This window comes from Helicoverpa zea, chromosome 1 (assembly GCF_022581195.2).
Source record: "Helicoverpa zea isolate HzStark_Cry1AcR chromosome 1, ilHelZeax1.1, whole genome shotgun sequence".
NCBI classification, from domain to species: Eukaryota; Metazoa; Arthropoda; class Insecta; order Lepidoptera; family Noctuidae; genus Helicoverpa; species Helicoverpa zea.
In genome coordinates this window covers 12575476-12591660 of record NC_061452.1, presented here as the reverse complement: position 1 = coordinate 12591660, position 16185 = coordinate 12575476, and the positions used below count along the sequence as shown (strand labels likewise).

General features: G+C 35.0%; 1 protein-coding gene across 2 annotated transcripts in view; it reads right to left on the bottom strand.

The window, feature by feature from the left end:
• The window catches only part of LOC124630339 (kinesin-like protein KIF21A), a 55695-nt gene extending 45733 nt beyond the window's left edge, over positions 1 to 9962 (bottom strand). For both annotated transcript variants that reach the window (XM_047164239.1, XM_047164315.1), the window contains exons 1-2: positions 9615 to 9962; positions 7368 to 7412 (exon numbers count right to left, since the gene is read on the bottom strand). In XM_047164239.1, coding sequence (XP_047020195.1) covers positions 7368 to 7402 — 35 coding nt within the window. In that variant the 5' untranslated portion in view covers positions 7403 to 7412; positions 9615 to 9962. The remainder of the gene's footprint in view (positions 1 to 7367; positions 7413 to 9614) is intronic.
• Between the last annotated feature and the right edge of the window lie 6223 nt (positions 9963 to 16185).

Below are 16185 nucleotides of genomic sequence, written 5' to 3'. Positions count from 1 at the left end.
CGGCAGACATATTAGCCAACTGGCAATGCACATATTCACACAGCAACAAAAGTGAAATACGGAGTGAAAACTTGGCACTAAAATGTAGCGCCTTTCATGCCTTTCCAAAGTAACAGCTATTTTTTCACTTTGGCAAAAGGGACATTCGCAAACGCCAACGTTTATGGCATAAAGTCAAGGTTCAAAGAAATAACATTGCTATTAATTTATTTAACAGATGATTAATGTTAATCGATTGATTGGTGGAATGTTTAGTATGTTGATCGATAGTCTCGGCGACCTAGACTAGGTATGACGGCGATGTGGCTCGTTCTATCATCTAAGGATCGTCTTTCTGCTATGCATTGTGAACGGTACATCGTGTCCTAAATTCTAAGCTACGTTCAGTGAAACATCATTAAGGTTTAACGGATCCTGTTTCTCAATGCTATTAACAATTCAGTCAGTTCAAATTGCTTTTCAATGGCAATTTATCAACTCTGTGGCTGACCCTTACAAATCTGTAAAGGAATCCTTTATCCGATTTTGATTTGGGTATCGAATTAAGAATTTTATGCCCAGCTGTAGTGACCATTAGTCAAACGATGTTTATTCTAGTTTCTAAAATAGTTATTACATGTATCTAGGGTATGAATAGTTTATAAGTAAACCCGATTCGGTATCAGGAGTGAGTCACAATGTAATTGTAACGTGTAATTAATATTTGCTCGGTCGAGCGTTGCTTCTTTTATCTGAGTGCGTATTGCGGTCACAAAGCATGCATTTACATAGTTATCTCAATCAGATTGTTTATCATGTCTGATAAAAAAATCTTTTCAAATGGCTACTGTGTTGTAACAGGTGGTTTTACTTCAATCATAAAAATGTTCTGTGATTTTATATCTTTGATCTAATGCTCAAGATAATTAATAATTGTATAATGTTTTCGATCTCGCTAGATCAGCAGGCGTATAAGAAGGCGTAATAGAATAAGGATGCTCTTACTTTTATGGATCGATTAATAGAAGAACAGGTATCGATAACAGTTGTTCGCAAAAACAGTCGGAATGTTGATCTCTACCTGACGGAAACGCAGGTCCAGTTCTTTTAATAATTACCTCGCATACGTCACACACATCAGTAGTGGAACAGCATCTAAGAAAGCGGTAAAAAATTAATTGATTTGGTAAAAACTTAGTGGACAGGTCAGGCAGGTAATAGTGTACCGTAGTACGGCAGGCCCGTTAGATTCCACATACAGAATACCTTATAATGTAACGTCGTGATGGCCCGTTTACGCGACGGCCAATGCTAGCGTACCTTGAGAAGACAAGCATTTGTACGATAGTGAGTATTTGACCTCTGGATTAGGTATGAAAAAGACCGTTTTAAAAGAAGGGTTTTGAGGGGTAATGTAGCTTTTGGATGGACATCAGTTAAAAGTCGACATATGACAAGAAATTAGAGAAGATTAACACAATATATGGATGGGCGCACATGGTTGGAAGACAAATACAATGACAGAGTCAATTAAGAAAAGGTACACCTACATATGTTCCTGCAATACAATTAATCGAGATTCAAAGTTCACACACATAAATATAGCGAGAATCAGGTCAGCACACTACAAACGGCTTGAAAAACAATAGATACAAGATAAAGACTATTACACTAACAGGCTGTGAGACGAGAACAATTTAATGACTATAAACTGATTATCTTTGGCCGCTTATCACACAGTTGCGTAGCATCGTCCTAGGTGGCCGACGAAAGAGATTCGATATGGGTATCCGTAAGGGGTGTGTTCAGGTGAACTCTCGACCTAACTCGAGTGTATTTTTTTTTTAAAAGGTGTACCATATGGCATTTTTTCTCCGTTAAATACTCTTATATTTTTCGAGTATCTTCCTTCGTCCAGATCCACGGACAGTTGCATAGCCTTTCAAGCAAGGCAGCTTTAGGTTTCCTTAGATAGTACCTAATAGATCATAGCCGTTCATTTTAGGCTGTCTGTGTTTGTGCGCAGTGCGACACAGTGCGAAATCTCTTTGACTCGTTGCTGACACTTCGTTGAGTATTACACAATTTTGCACAGGCTGGTAGACGTAGCTTTGATTAAATGTCTTTTTCAAAATCGTTGCTGTACGTAGAAGGTGCTACTCGGTTTTTCAATTCCCGTTTGGCTTGAGTTGAATTAGAACTTTGCTTATTGCAGACATTCTCGTAATATTGATCGTATAATTAGTTGTCTTTGATTCTTTAGAAATCGGCAATTGATTTAGTAAATTATTAAACCTAAGTTTATTTATGTAACCTTTCGTTGTTTAGAGAAGAACTCTTGTCAATGCATAGGTATATCGATTTTGTAATGATTTAAGTTAGTGTACATACTTCAAAATGTTTGTGTACATTGTATAGATTAGATTGAAGAAGTTAGAGTTAACCACATTCATATAACCTTGGAATTGTTTACAAAACCTTAACAAATCAAAGGTTTCATAATGTTCAGCAACAGTCGTAAGAAAATGTCATATTCATTGCTTGTAGTTCAGTGACTCAACTTTGTCAATCCTATTTACATTCACATGTTAATTTTACTTTTCAGCACATTTACCAACACATTTGTAGCGAAAACTATAGAAATATTTACTGTAGACAAAAATTAAAATAAAAGTCCAGTATTTAAGATAATTAGCATGTATTATACTAACAACTTTCGGTCATTGAAAGTGAATCTCTTACTTTCGAAATCTACATTAGTGTACTGAACGCTAATTTGCTTTGATGTAATGGTATTTAATCAATGATTCATGTGCAAAGATAAACGAACATGATGTAAATATGATAGGTTTATTCCCAGGGGATATAAAAATCGATGTGTATAACCAAGAAGCAGTTCACCCTCATGCTACAACCCTCGCCCTTTCGTCAGTTTAATTGTTTGATACTAATGGAGTATAGTTCGGAACAGTCCTGTTGCAAACATCACGGAATACTGACATTTAGGAGTTGGAACTTCCAAGGTTTTAGAGGAGGCCGGATTTCCCGGAATAATTTTAGAAACCTTTAAGATTAAATCACCACACAAAATAATTCGTTTTCTGCGAGTTTCTTGCAAGACAAGTTTATTTGAAGAATGGCTAAATTATTTGTTGTACGTTGATGCCATTGACTTGATGACCATGATCTCACATCTAATAAGCAGAACTCTTACCGCGATATAACATTGTTTTTTGTTCAATCGACGATATTTTATCTAGCTTAATCAGAATAAACGTTCTATTAAAATATTTATTCTAAGCTTGCGAACAAAACAACACTCTCCCAGACCAAGACTGGTAAGCTGACAAGATCATCACGAGCTCGATCAAAAGCGTGGGCCGGTACAATCCGACTCACGTTCGGTGTGATACACATCTCGAATCGAGCCGAGGATAGGTCGTGGCTTGTCCTCAGACAATCATTGTCTTAGATTTGACATGGTGCAGTTCAAGGAGCTTGGACAACGTTTTGCTTGTCAGTTACCCAATGGGGCAAGAATAGGACAGTGATTTTGACAGGGCCCGATTAACTAGTTAGCTTGCTTAAATATTAAAAGAGTCAATGGGTGTCCCAATAAAGTGCGGTTTACATTATGTATGATCAAATTCATTGCCTATCAATTTGTATAACAGTAACCTTTCACCTCTAACACACTTTACGAGTACTTACGACTAGCGTGGTTTGACAAAAGGCCGATTATATTAATACAACACCGTGCTGTTGGTTTTTACATGCTAAATTACCTGACTGAATACATCATTAGCTTCAATAAGACCTCCGAACAAAAACAAAATACAATCTGACAGGGGTCTTGTTGAATAAAATTAATTGATTAATCCATACTTAGTGAACACAAAAAAGTATGGCAGTAATCCTAGGTCCAATGTACACGGAATCCGGTACAGTACAAAAAGTACTCACGTTGTTCATTGATGTCGAGGACTTCCATGATTGCAGTGCTGTATCAATATTGCTCGATGCATTACGTACTGCCTCTGCGGTATTTGTTTTGATTTCACATACATCTTTAATTTGTTTTTGATCGCTACTTGTGGAATCTTGTGTTTTCATTTCGCAACTTATTCATGCATTTTACGATTGCTGTTGGTCTTTACATACCTTTCTATTTACGCAATGACTCGGGTGTTTACTAGTGTATTCTTAGGCAGTGTCGGAGTTTTACTTAAAAAGTCGTGTTCAGCTTTCAAACAGAGAAGTTGTATTATTATTTCAGTAGTCACCTGAGTAAATCGGTTTCCAAAAATAAATTCTGTCTCAAAATCGGTACAATGAACTCGTCTGTCATCGCCCAGATTTATCCAACCAGCGCTAGTAATAGAATTTAAGTCTTAATGTGTGATTGTACGAAGTGAGATGATGACGACGATATTTTTAAAGTAGCCGAGGCCGTGATGTCATAGAGTCATAGCTCGGTGTACCTAATAGCTGGGCATTACACACACTTTAAATATACTACAAACATATTTAAACCAGATATAATATTTATCAAAAGATTTAGGTTGTGTGAATATTTGATATTCTGTCATATTTCACTGTCTTGTTGCCGACAGTCCTAATTTACTCGAATTCAAAGAAACCCAACATAAATCTGTGATTTAGATAACCACACGCTATGTGGGAATGAATGAGCAGCGGGCAATTTCTGTGTCAGCAAGACCTCGGTTACACGGAGAACAGAAATGCTACTTATGCTGCCGACCGATTTAATATGACAAGCGCCGACGAGAATTTTGTGTGCTATGAGTTGGTAAATTCGCCGACTGTATGGCCACAGCCTTATTCTAAGGTCATAAATCAAATTACTCATGTCATCACAGGGCAGGTTTGGCCGTATCTTTCTACGTCACGCAATATCGACATAAAAGAGGCCTGGGGCGACACAGCCAACTTCCGACACTTTTATTACGGAGACGTTTTACGAAATATCAAAAGGACGTGTACTGCATTCAAATTAAATGCATTATTTTAATAGCTCTGGCTGCTATTACGACGCGACGACAATAGGTCTCAGTAACGTACCCTATTGTCGAACTTAATTATAATGAGGCGCCTGCATTTGCATGACACCTTTTATGAACAAATCATTTGTATTGCAGCCATTTAAGTCGTAAACGACCTCTGTCAAGATGAACTAGAGATACATTGTAAAATATACGACGTGTGAAGATGATCATGAGCCCGATATAGACAGAAACGACGTGCGGAGTGATTTATAACAACATCTTAATTTTTATGAAAGGCCTTTATTTTTGTTTACGAAGTTATTACCGGTTGTTAATCATAAACCTTTCAAACGGTTCAAAGAAGTAGGTTTATAATTAACTTTTCAAGCAGCAATGGACTGGGATGACATATTTAACTACCGACAGGTTTTTTTAGGAATTTTAGCTAAGCTAGTGACAGTGTAGTGTATACATTGATGATTCTTTCAGTGGGTAATTGGGTATGCTTCTCACGAAATATCTCGATTACGTCCATCTTCTGACCGTGGCAGATGGACCTGAGATACACATAGAGTTGCCATTTATATGTAACTCAGGTAATGTAACACATTCATATATCGTAATCATTGCAGCAAGCAAGCAGTAAGTGAATTATGTGTTCAGAATTACCATGATTTGGTCCGTACGTATTTTTTAAAGAATTTATTTATTCTTCATCTTAGTAAACTGTGGCTTCGAAGAAAATAAAGTTTTACCAATTTATTTGAACGTCCAAATATAAGTTTTCACCAGAAAATTGGCAGTCGCAAAAGTTGGAGATTTGGGCACAAATTATTCGGTTGTTTACATTAATATTAAATTAGGCGAAAATATTCCCTTTGTAGGTAAAAGGGGTCGTTCCTTAAATGTTTTAAATGGAAATTGATTTGAACCGTTGAGTGTCGAAAGCAGACTTACTAGGTAGACCGGTAGACGTTCCACTGGAATAATTCAGTGTCTAGGGCTCTGTTGCACTCTATTGACCGCAGCCCCTATGTCTACTTGACTTCATAATCAGTTGGGGACGCCAGTGCTTGATCCTTCACTGAAGTACCTAGAAGTCTACTGTGATGCATATAACTTGCGCCGGACAGTTCACCACCCCATTATTTTGAAATGAGAAGCAAGGAGATATGTCATAATGACCAAACAAAATGATTACGTAACTGTGTCCAAACCACATAACGTTGGACACAATATCTTGAAGTGGCAATCCTATTGTGTAGGTACCCATACAATGAAATCTGTGCATGTGTATGACACACACACACATGCGCATTTATTAGTTAACACTTCACACATGAGTTGGGTCTTTGGGTCAGATATTTGCATAAATTATGTAGTTTCAGTCACGTTTAGTTATTAAATTGATGCGAACATTTCAAGCGTGCAGTTTTTAGGTTTATTGCCAATATTTATCTTGTATGTCTCTACCAGACCTCGGGACTATAGAGTCCCGGATTTTTGGGAGGCGAACGTGGGGCCGAAGCCAACACGCTGAAGCCCTTTTGAGACAACTTTAATGAAATGGTGACACAAAACCGACGATTATCCCTGTATACACTATAGAAATGTACCCAAGGACAATCCCCGGTTCTGTGCTAAACTATTGCTAACTATGGATGAAAACTACTTGGGCTATTGTGATGGGATGCTAGTGGACTAGGAATGGGGAAACTACGGGAACTATGGCACCTGCCGATAACAATGTAATAAATACACGTAAAAATGGCAGGTGGAGACTCGCCAACTCACTTACTGGGCCCCCGGGAATCAGTCGCTAAATCGCAACAAGGGGGCAACAGGTACATGAGCGGCTGAAGGGTGAGGATACCTCGGCGGACTTTAAACGCAGATCACGCGCTCCCTGTGGATCCAGCATCACCGGCCCACTCGCCACTTACCACGAGGCACCTACCCTCCGAGTGGGCTGTTAACCCTGCTCTAGCGACTCCACTCTGACCGGCCGATGAAGGCAAGCCAAGAGGCGGGAGACCTATCCCCCGTCATGCTTCACTCCGGCAGGCCGGAGATGGGGGACAGTATACTCTCCCTGGAGCACTCGGATATATAGCCCCGCGGGGTCGCTACTCCCCGTCATCCGCCTCAGATGCCCTGCGGGGCTTATTGCCAATATTTATTACGTGATTGGATAATTACTACAATGCACAAAGCTTGGATTTACTAATTATTGGATGTAACAATGTGCACCCATAAGAAATTTTGTCACCTTCAAAGTAACAGTCAACGAATTGTTTTTTTTTTCTACGGACTAAATAATTTGCCCAGAATGCGGAGAAATCACGGGAAGAAGCTAGTTCACAATAATTTTGAGGAACATACCTGACGGCTACTCGCACGCTGGACTCGTCAGCCATCGTGGTTCACCTGTGTCAACAAAAAATTCTGTGTTATTATAATTATGTTTATCAATCATTATAATACTATATTTGTACTTGGTGTTATTGTTGGTAAAATAAATTGGTAAATATTATTGCCGAATTTCTATATCACATATTAATTAAGCTAAAGATCGTTACTGCGCCATTGGCTCTTGTGGTGGCGCAAGTTCGATTCTTCTGCAATACAGAACTTGGCTTGCAATACATTTTTCTGTATTGAGTGAATTGATCACTATGTAAGAGTAATTTCTACTACAGAGCCATTCTACATTTTTCTAAGTATGAATCTAACGCTTTTTAGCATCTTAGCTTTAGCCATCATTATTAGTCTCTCATCTCTTTTTAAATAAGTCCCACTGAAGGACCCCTTCTCTTACAGAGATGGAATAAAACTTTGGTCAAATCATCACAAAACCATAAACACAAAAATAAAACGTAATTAAGCTAATTGGATACATACCTACTCCAAACCAATAAAAAAACATTGAGAACAGAATATTTACAATCCGAATAAAATTATCTTCATTAATAAAATTATACCAAAATATAATTAATTGACAATCTAGATCAGCGGTCATTGATAAGAGCTCGTAAATAACTCAAATTGAATGAATTAAAATTAAATTACTTATTATGGTTCATCAACACTTGTATTGAATAGTGTCAATTGAAATAATTTATGACCAATATTTTGTAGTAAAATGTCAAATGATTAAATAATGTTAATAAGAACCTTTTGTTATGGGAATGAATAGTAAGTAAATTGGAGTATTTAATGTCTGTTATAATAGAATTGATGGATACTCATACATACAATGGAATGGCAAGTATGCTAACTCATTTGTTTGTTACAATAAATACTTGTAGGGTTGTTTGTGTTTATTTTTATGTTGCTGGCGGGATTACCCCTTTTAGTTTTATTAATGAAAAAATATAGAGTGTAGATTATGATTAGTTTTAAATGAATGGTGGCTCTTAAGAAGTTTTATCAATAAAGACACTAAATGCTCTCTACTTTGGTAACTCCTCAGATAAAATCTTTATTTAAATAAAATATTTTTTATTAAAAAAAAAAACTTTTTATCTTGTAAGAATCAGTTGAGAGTCGTAGTAAAATGAGCAGTTATCTCAGAATTTGTCTAAATAGTGAACAGTACAGAACAAAAAGAAAATCGACAAAGTATTTAATGACCTTTATAGAGCAAATGACCTTTGTAGACAAAAATAGCTGCTTTACGCTGTTGGTTTACCTTTTGTTATTGTTTTGATTACATTATCTTATCAGACGAGCAGTCAACATTATACTGTACATATTATACTTCAATATTACAGATTATATACTATACATTGAGTATTTTCAATTCCCTTTCAAGGTTGCTACAAAAAAGGTGCTAATCATCAGAGATTTACATACAGGATATATTAATTATCTTTAGTGACCTGCATTTAATTGTAAACAGATTGAATTCATTAGAGATCCAATAAGGTTGCATATATTTATTTGTAGTTGGCCAGTAACACAGTTGTTTGTATTTAAATTAACAATAAATGCATACTTTATGCTGTGCACCTACTTTTATGAACTGAATAAAAGTAACCACCAAGATAAAGAGATTTTAAAGTAAATAAAATTATTGCTATATTATGTAGATACTATGCTTATCAGTCAGCATGTTCAAACTAGCTAATCTCAAGAACTATTGAACCAGATTTGATAAAAAGAAATATTTCCTGCTTATTTTAAATGTGTCAACAGAGATATCTTGCTAAGTAGCAAATATTTATACAAAAAATAAGTTAAATAAATTGTGTACTGATAGTCTTGTTGTGGTTTGTTTTGGTAATCTGGTTCTTTTATTTGAGTGCAGGTATAATTTACAAAAATAATAGTGATGCTGAGAAGATATTACTTACTAATGGAACTGTAGACAAAATAACAAATAAGCAGGCCACGAAACATTTACATAAATGAATGGATAATACTGGAGAAGTTTCATAACTGAAAAAAATATTTTTGTCTACTATTCTACACATAAGTTGAGTTAAACGACACTTACATCTATTCTTCTAATACTATCGAACCTACAGGCCTTTACCTGCTATCATTTGAAGAGAAAGGTGATAAGAAAACACGGTAATTTACAAGTGCACAATCGCAATACAAAAGAATACAGTTTATAATACTTACTGTGGTTTATAAAATCCTTTATTTCAGTTGCACTAGATCACATTTCATAGACCGTCGGCATTAAAACGATACGCTAGATCGACAACGACCGATATTTACGTCCATCTTTCACCATTGTGGATACAATAAAACCGATTTTATTGTTTTCCTAACGTACTTCTTGATCACACTAACTTCCGAGAGTGATTATCATTATTTACCAGCGCAATATTACGACGCGCGGCTTATAAATGTGTAATAAACAATCGTATTTTAATTAAAACGGTAATTAGGAAGCGGCGCGGTTCGTCACTCGCGAACGCTCACAAAAACACATTTGACAACTGATTGGGAAAACTGACAAAACAAACGATTCGGAACGTATGGCATTACGTCATTTTGACGGCAATAACTGTATTGCTAGATTATACCATTCGTTCTACGGTAGTAAGAAAAATAGACACAATGTGAAATACCTATCCCACCCAAAACAAAAATGTGAAAGGCTGCCAAGTTCGATAATATGGGAATGCTTCGCCTATAAAAGAAGTGAGATCTGAATAAGTACCAAGTTCCATACACATAGCTCAGTTAAAAATAGTTACATTTTAATGATGTTACTTGGCAAGTTTTCACACACCTTGTTATAAACCTACTAAACGCAATGAATCAAGTATATTTATTTTTCTATTAAAACTTGCCAAGTAACATCATTAAAAAGTAACTATTTTTAACTGAGCTATGTTTTTCCTTTTACCTTGACATAAAGACCTACCTTCATGCCAAATTCAAGTCAATTCGACCATTGGAAGTGGTCTAGGTTTTTGATGAGTGAGTCAGTCAGTCAATCAGTGAGTGTATAGTAAAATTAGCGATTTTCTGACGTCAATATCTCAAGACCTACAATAGGTATATTAATGAAATATTATATTTTAGATAAGTTAGGGGGTCTCAACAGATACTAGGAATTTGATATGCGTAAATAAAATAGATTTTGAGTTATAGGGGGGTCGAATTTGGCCCGAAATGGTTCGTGTAATATAACCCACGGCCGGTGTGTCGCTTTTTTTTGCTCGAACTTGGCGGACACACTGCCATGTGTCTAGATTCTATATTTTGTACTGGAAGAACTAATTTACAGAATATAAGCTATAGAAATTATTGAAATGGAGATGGTGTCAAATAATAGACATAAATAAAAAACAATAAAAGTTAATAAGTGGATAGTAAAATATACAAAGGGTTTTTTTTTATAATTCCGCTAAAAAACTCGCCGTTCAGTTTACAGGTCCTAAATTCAATACAACGTCTTATTTAACCGCATCCCATACCTTTTACGTCAAAATATTTCTTAAATAAGATCACGTCCAAATCAGTTCTTCTGTCTAAGAACTACTGTAGTTCTCCTTGTAATGCCGTAATTCAACTAAGGTACAAACATTACAGAGGTTAAAAATAAAGAACAATGAAACGTATTTCATCACCAAACGTTGCTTGAAATTTTATTTCTAATAAAATACTTTTCTTAGTTCTTTAATAAAATAAACATCAAGTTAAATATATGACAAAAAAATGATACCAGACACGTTTTACTTTTACATTGTTTTTTATTAAAACTGTATGCTGTAATCTATAATAACCTGATAAATAACAGTTAACTACGTTCGCTTAATACTATTTACGACATATAAACCAAGGATAGTTCTCTTCACGCTTTGGTATAGTATCTTCCAAACATCAATTTTTATGGCAAAATACTTATTTATTTTCTACCAAATAAGACACTTTTTAAAATTTGGCAACATTTTGAATTTTGCGCTACTAGCGCCAATTATGTCGGTATCAAGGTGTCACAACCGTGAATTAAGTGGTGCATAGCCCGGCGTAATAGTTTAGCCTTATTACAACAGATGGCGCTTTTACTAGTTACAGCTAGAAAACAGAGATGTCAGGTCTTTTTCATATTCTGTGAAGATTTTTTTTTTACTCTAAGCAGAGTTCCATAATAGGTATGGGAAAGTTGTTTTGATAAAATCTGTTCCTATTTAATAAATACTGTTTTTGTTGTGAGCTCGGAAGTGTCTGAAAAAACAAGTCTATGATGCTTTTTAATATCTATTTATTTTACTTGAACAGATAAAGTTGACTAAATTATTTAGGTACTACATGGTACATACATATCTAGTTATTTTCATTTGTTTTCCACATGCAATCCAAATTACGATGCGGCTGTTAAAAGGCTGTAGGTAGATACTCTCAGTTGGACTAAACGTGACTCATTGATTTGAAAACAGCCTTCGGCGCGTTTTAATGACAGTTGTCCGTTAATTCTGAAGATACCTATTAGCTTCTGACCTATCGCCGGCTGTTTTGTTCAGGAAATAAATGCTCTTACAACTTCAGTCGTTAATTATCGGAGTCTTGGATGTAAGTACTTAGGCACTGATGCAGTTTTTTAATCACTATTCTGAATTTGGATTTTCTATGTTTTTCAGTATTTTTCTTTGCACCTATTATCTTAATTAAGTAAGGCTATAAAATTAATAATCGTGTCTAGTGGTATTTTATGTCTGATAGATTGAGTGGACCACCTTTGTAAGACGACTAAAAAGTCATTGATTTTAGACATCAGTCTGTCCTCTTTTGACATGGAGCATTATTTTAAAACACCCTGCTGCGATGGTTTAAATTTTTCCAACAAAGATATTCTGGTTTCAAATGTATTTCTTGGATTTCCCACCACCAGTCGAAGTATTCACCTTAAATATTTCTGCTCCTATAAGTCTTAACGTAAGAGTTGCAACACAGGACCTTTTTCGACAAATGGAATTTCCAATACAAATTGTACTTACCTACCTACCTGTAAAAGATCCTAAATACTTACCTCTCAGTAGTAGTAAGTTACCCTACTTATTCTGTGGTAGTACTCCTAAATACTTCCTAAGTGTGTTCTATCATTCATTTGGTAGTTAATGGATCGAAATAAGAGGAAATTGATTACGTGTCGCGCATAGCTAATCGAGAACCGACGAGAGCCAATCATTGATTTAGGAAGGAGAGCTTATTGCATTTTTATCGAAGCTGAAACTGCAAATAAATCAAAGAAAGAAGTTTGAAAATAATAATTGGCTTTCTTTTTGTTTAACTTTTAAACTAGTTGTTTGCAGCAGCGGAAACAACTAAGTTAATTGCGACTTTATTTGTTTGTATTTTGTATTTTACTTTATTTGACTGTATTTGTTTTTATTTTACTTTTTATAGAATTATAAAAGGTAAAGGAAAGAAGATTCGAATAGGTATAATTATTTTTTGGAATATTACGTCATGCTATACGAATCTGAAAATGTCCATTATAGGTGCTAAAAGTTCATTCAATAGGCAAGACTACAACTTATCGCCTATAGAAAAGTAGGTTCGATTAATGAAATCTGTAAAAACCCACGCAGTCCATTAAAATAATTACAAATATAGAAACATATAAACTTTTAACCTTAACACATTTCACACACGTAACTGTGATTCCAGTAATTTACATATCGATTAGTTTTCAAAAAAATAATCGCTTAACTTCAAAAAGCGATTCGCGAATTCATTAATATCTTATTCATAAAATTATGAATAACTAATTTAAATATCGGAGACATAAACTGACTTACAGCCGTTCCAATAGGTATATATCTTTAGGTATATATTTATTGGCTATCTATCTTTTTTTGTTTAAGGGCTTAGGTATTACACTACTAAATTCAGTCGTCTAACTAAATGATGCAGTTTCTAAATTCAGACAAATGTAATCGCATTTAGGTAGGAGGGTTTTTAAATTTAGGAAAAAGTACGGCTATTGACTCACCAAATCATTTAGCAACCTAATTAGGCTACTAAAGGTAAAGTCTAATAAGCCCTTTGCTAGAGGTAGGAATTTGATATTACTTGTATGGGGCTAATGTCAAAATTAGTATCTCTAGTAAGCAAACCAATAGATAGGTAGATTACTGGGAGCCGCTTTAATTTACATAGAAATAGGTACTGTGATATGATGACTCTGATGACCAGTGTTGTCCAGTTTTTAATAAAAATATTTCTATGATTAAGTTATAAGAAACGATTTGTTATGTTCGATTATTCGTCTTTTATTGATAAAGTTTTACCAGGTTATCATATTTTAATATTTGCCTGGCATTTTAGATAAAAAAAGTTATCTTAAAAAAATATGCAAGAATATATTTAATTTTCCCCCGCCTTCGCCTTGAATAAGATCGGATTGTCGGCGGTCAACCAAGGAGGCCGTCTATGAGTGTCCTACTGCCGTAAACGGCATTTCCATTTACCGGACCTAAAGCTGGCTGGAGTGTGGACCTGAATGACCTGCACCTGTGCTTGATTCTTGGTAAATAAAATTGCTAATAGTGTAATTTGATAGTCGTTTTACGCGGAAATCATGTAAATATTCAACCTTTCTATTCAATGGGCTGCAACTCTGAACTTATTGAATGCCAATATTTGCAAAATACAGGCCCCAAAACGCCAAACCTTCACTGTTATAGACCTCTAGAACTATGGATTTCAAAAGTTATACCTACTCATTTTTTATTAGGTTTACCCATAGTAGGTATTAATGAAGCTCGCGGTTGATAAGTCTTTCTAAACAGACGCACGGATAACGAACTCTCAACACTCTGAAAGCGACAAACTCTCGCAGATTTTCCAATAATTGTCGGAACCTACTAGGAATGCATATTTTCTAAGCTATAACACTTAAGAAGTTAGTTCGAAGTTCGAAGCAATTTCTATTGTTAGTTCGGTCGCACGGAACGCAGCTACGCGTGTCGGGGCGAACGCACCACAAACAATACCACGTTTTATTATTTCAACTACACTTTGACCTGCCAGTGGGTAAGTTATTCTAATTCTGTTGCTAAGGAGCTGGTTCAGTGTTTTTTTTTTAATATATATTATTGAGAGTTATAAAAGCTAAAGTAAGTATTGTGTTTTAAGAACCTTTAATAAATGTTAATTAATAGCAAAGTCTAAATCTTTCAATTTGCTGATCGTACCAAAACGTATTCAAACGCATCAAGATAAAAACATTAAAAGAATTTTTTTATTCATTAGCAATCTACTCCTAAACATTCAATTGTGCCAATTTATTCATAAGCATGAAAATCTCTCGTACTCGTTTACCAACATTGCAATTTTTATGTCCAAAACGCACGTAGGTTGGAAAAATTTCCCCTTGTTTCTATAGAAAAATTGTTCAGCCATATACAAGGAAGTTTGTGAGCGCGGGCGTTGATGGGTAATCAAAATTCCAAGGATGTTTCAATCGTGACAGCCACACGGCCACGTTTCAGGAGGAAAAAAAGAAATAAAATGCGCTCTTAAAACCTATGTATGTGTTCTTTTTTCAAATGTATTTTCTTAAACGATCGTAGTTTGTTTCATTGCTGTTCGTTCTGCAACTGAGCAAAAAAGTGTTGGTATAAATTGGTGCAGGTTAAATAAAATACGTATTGCTTTCGTGCGGAAGCAGTTTTACTTGGCTTTTTTGCACCTGTAAGGGATTATTGTTGGGTACGTATTTATTTGTACCTTAGGAATAAGAGTATTAAAAACTAAAGCGCAGAATGAACTCAGAAAATGACTTTCGGTTTCAAGCATCTCTTTGAGAGAAAATTTCAGAATCCTTAGAAAATCTGGATCGTTATGTAACTGGCAGTTTCTCATTTTATAAAGAAAATAAAAGTTTAAAGTACTTACTTATTTCTAACAATAAGGAATTGGTTGTTGTGACAATATATAGAAGACGGATAAGTTACTCTAGTAAATTTATTGAGTCAACTATCAATTAGAATTTATATTATAAACAAATAGACCTACCCAACATATTTTCATAAAATACCTACCTCTATCTTGTTCTGAACTCGTCTGAATTAAAGACGTCTTGACCATAACGGTTTCAATTAGGATGCCTAGGCGTTGTAGCGACAACTAGTTTCATCTGACTAGATAGCTTCCAACATAATGTTTATATTCAGTTAGAAATACGCAATTTGTTTTATAATGAACTGAGAAATATCACTTGCCTGATTGCTAGGAATTAAAAATGGTGGCAAATGCAGCTTAGGTTTTCTCATCATTTTAACTAGGCAACAGATCGTATCGTTCATTCATTTAGTTCGGTCATCATTCATGTATATTTACGTTTCCATGGAAACTGCATCCCCTAATTGCGTAGCTTGTAATACTCTCAATGAAAATTGTAATATTTTTCATTTCAACGGCTTAATTATATTCAATAGGTAAATATATTAAATTCGTAATTACTTTTGCAAGGTATCCGTCTTCTAATTATTCGTAATTAAGATGTGGGCCAACAAATTACAACGTTTAACTCATGAATATCACAGTTCATTACATTGAGCTTATTTTATTTAGCTAGGCAAAAATTAGAATTCAGACAGATTGCGGTCTCAGGTAAAACAGTATGAATAATGCTATCTACAATAAAACTGAAAATAAAAGATAAAGATGAGACCAATAAGTTAACCTAATATTATTTAATGTAAAGAAGTCGGTGAGCCAATAATAAAAG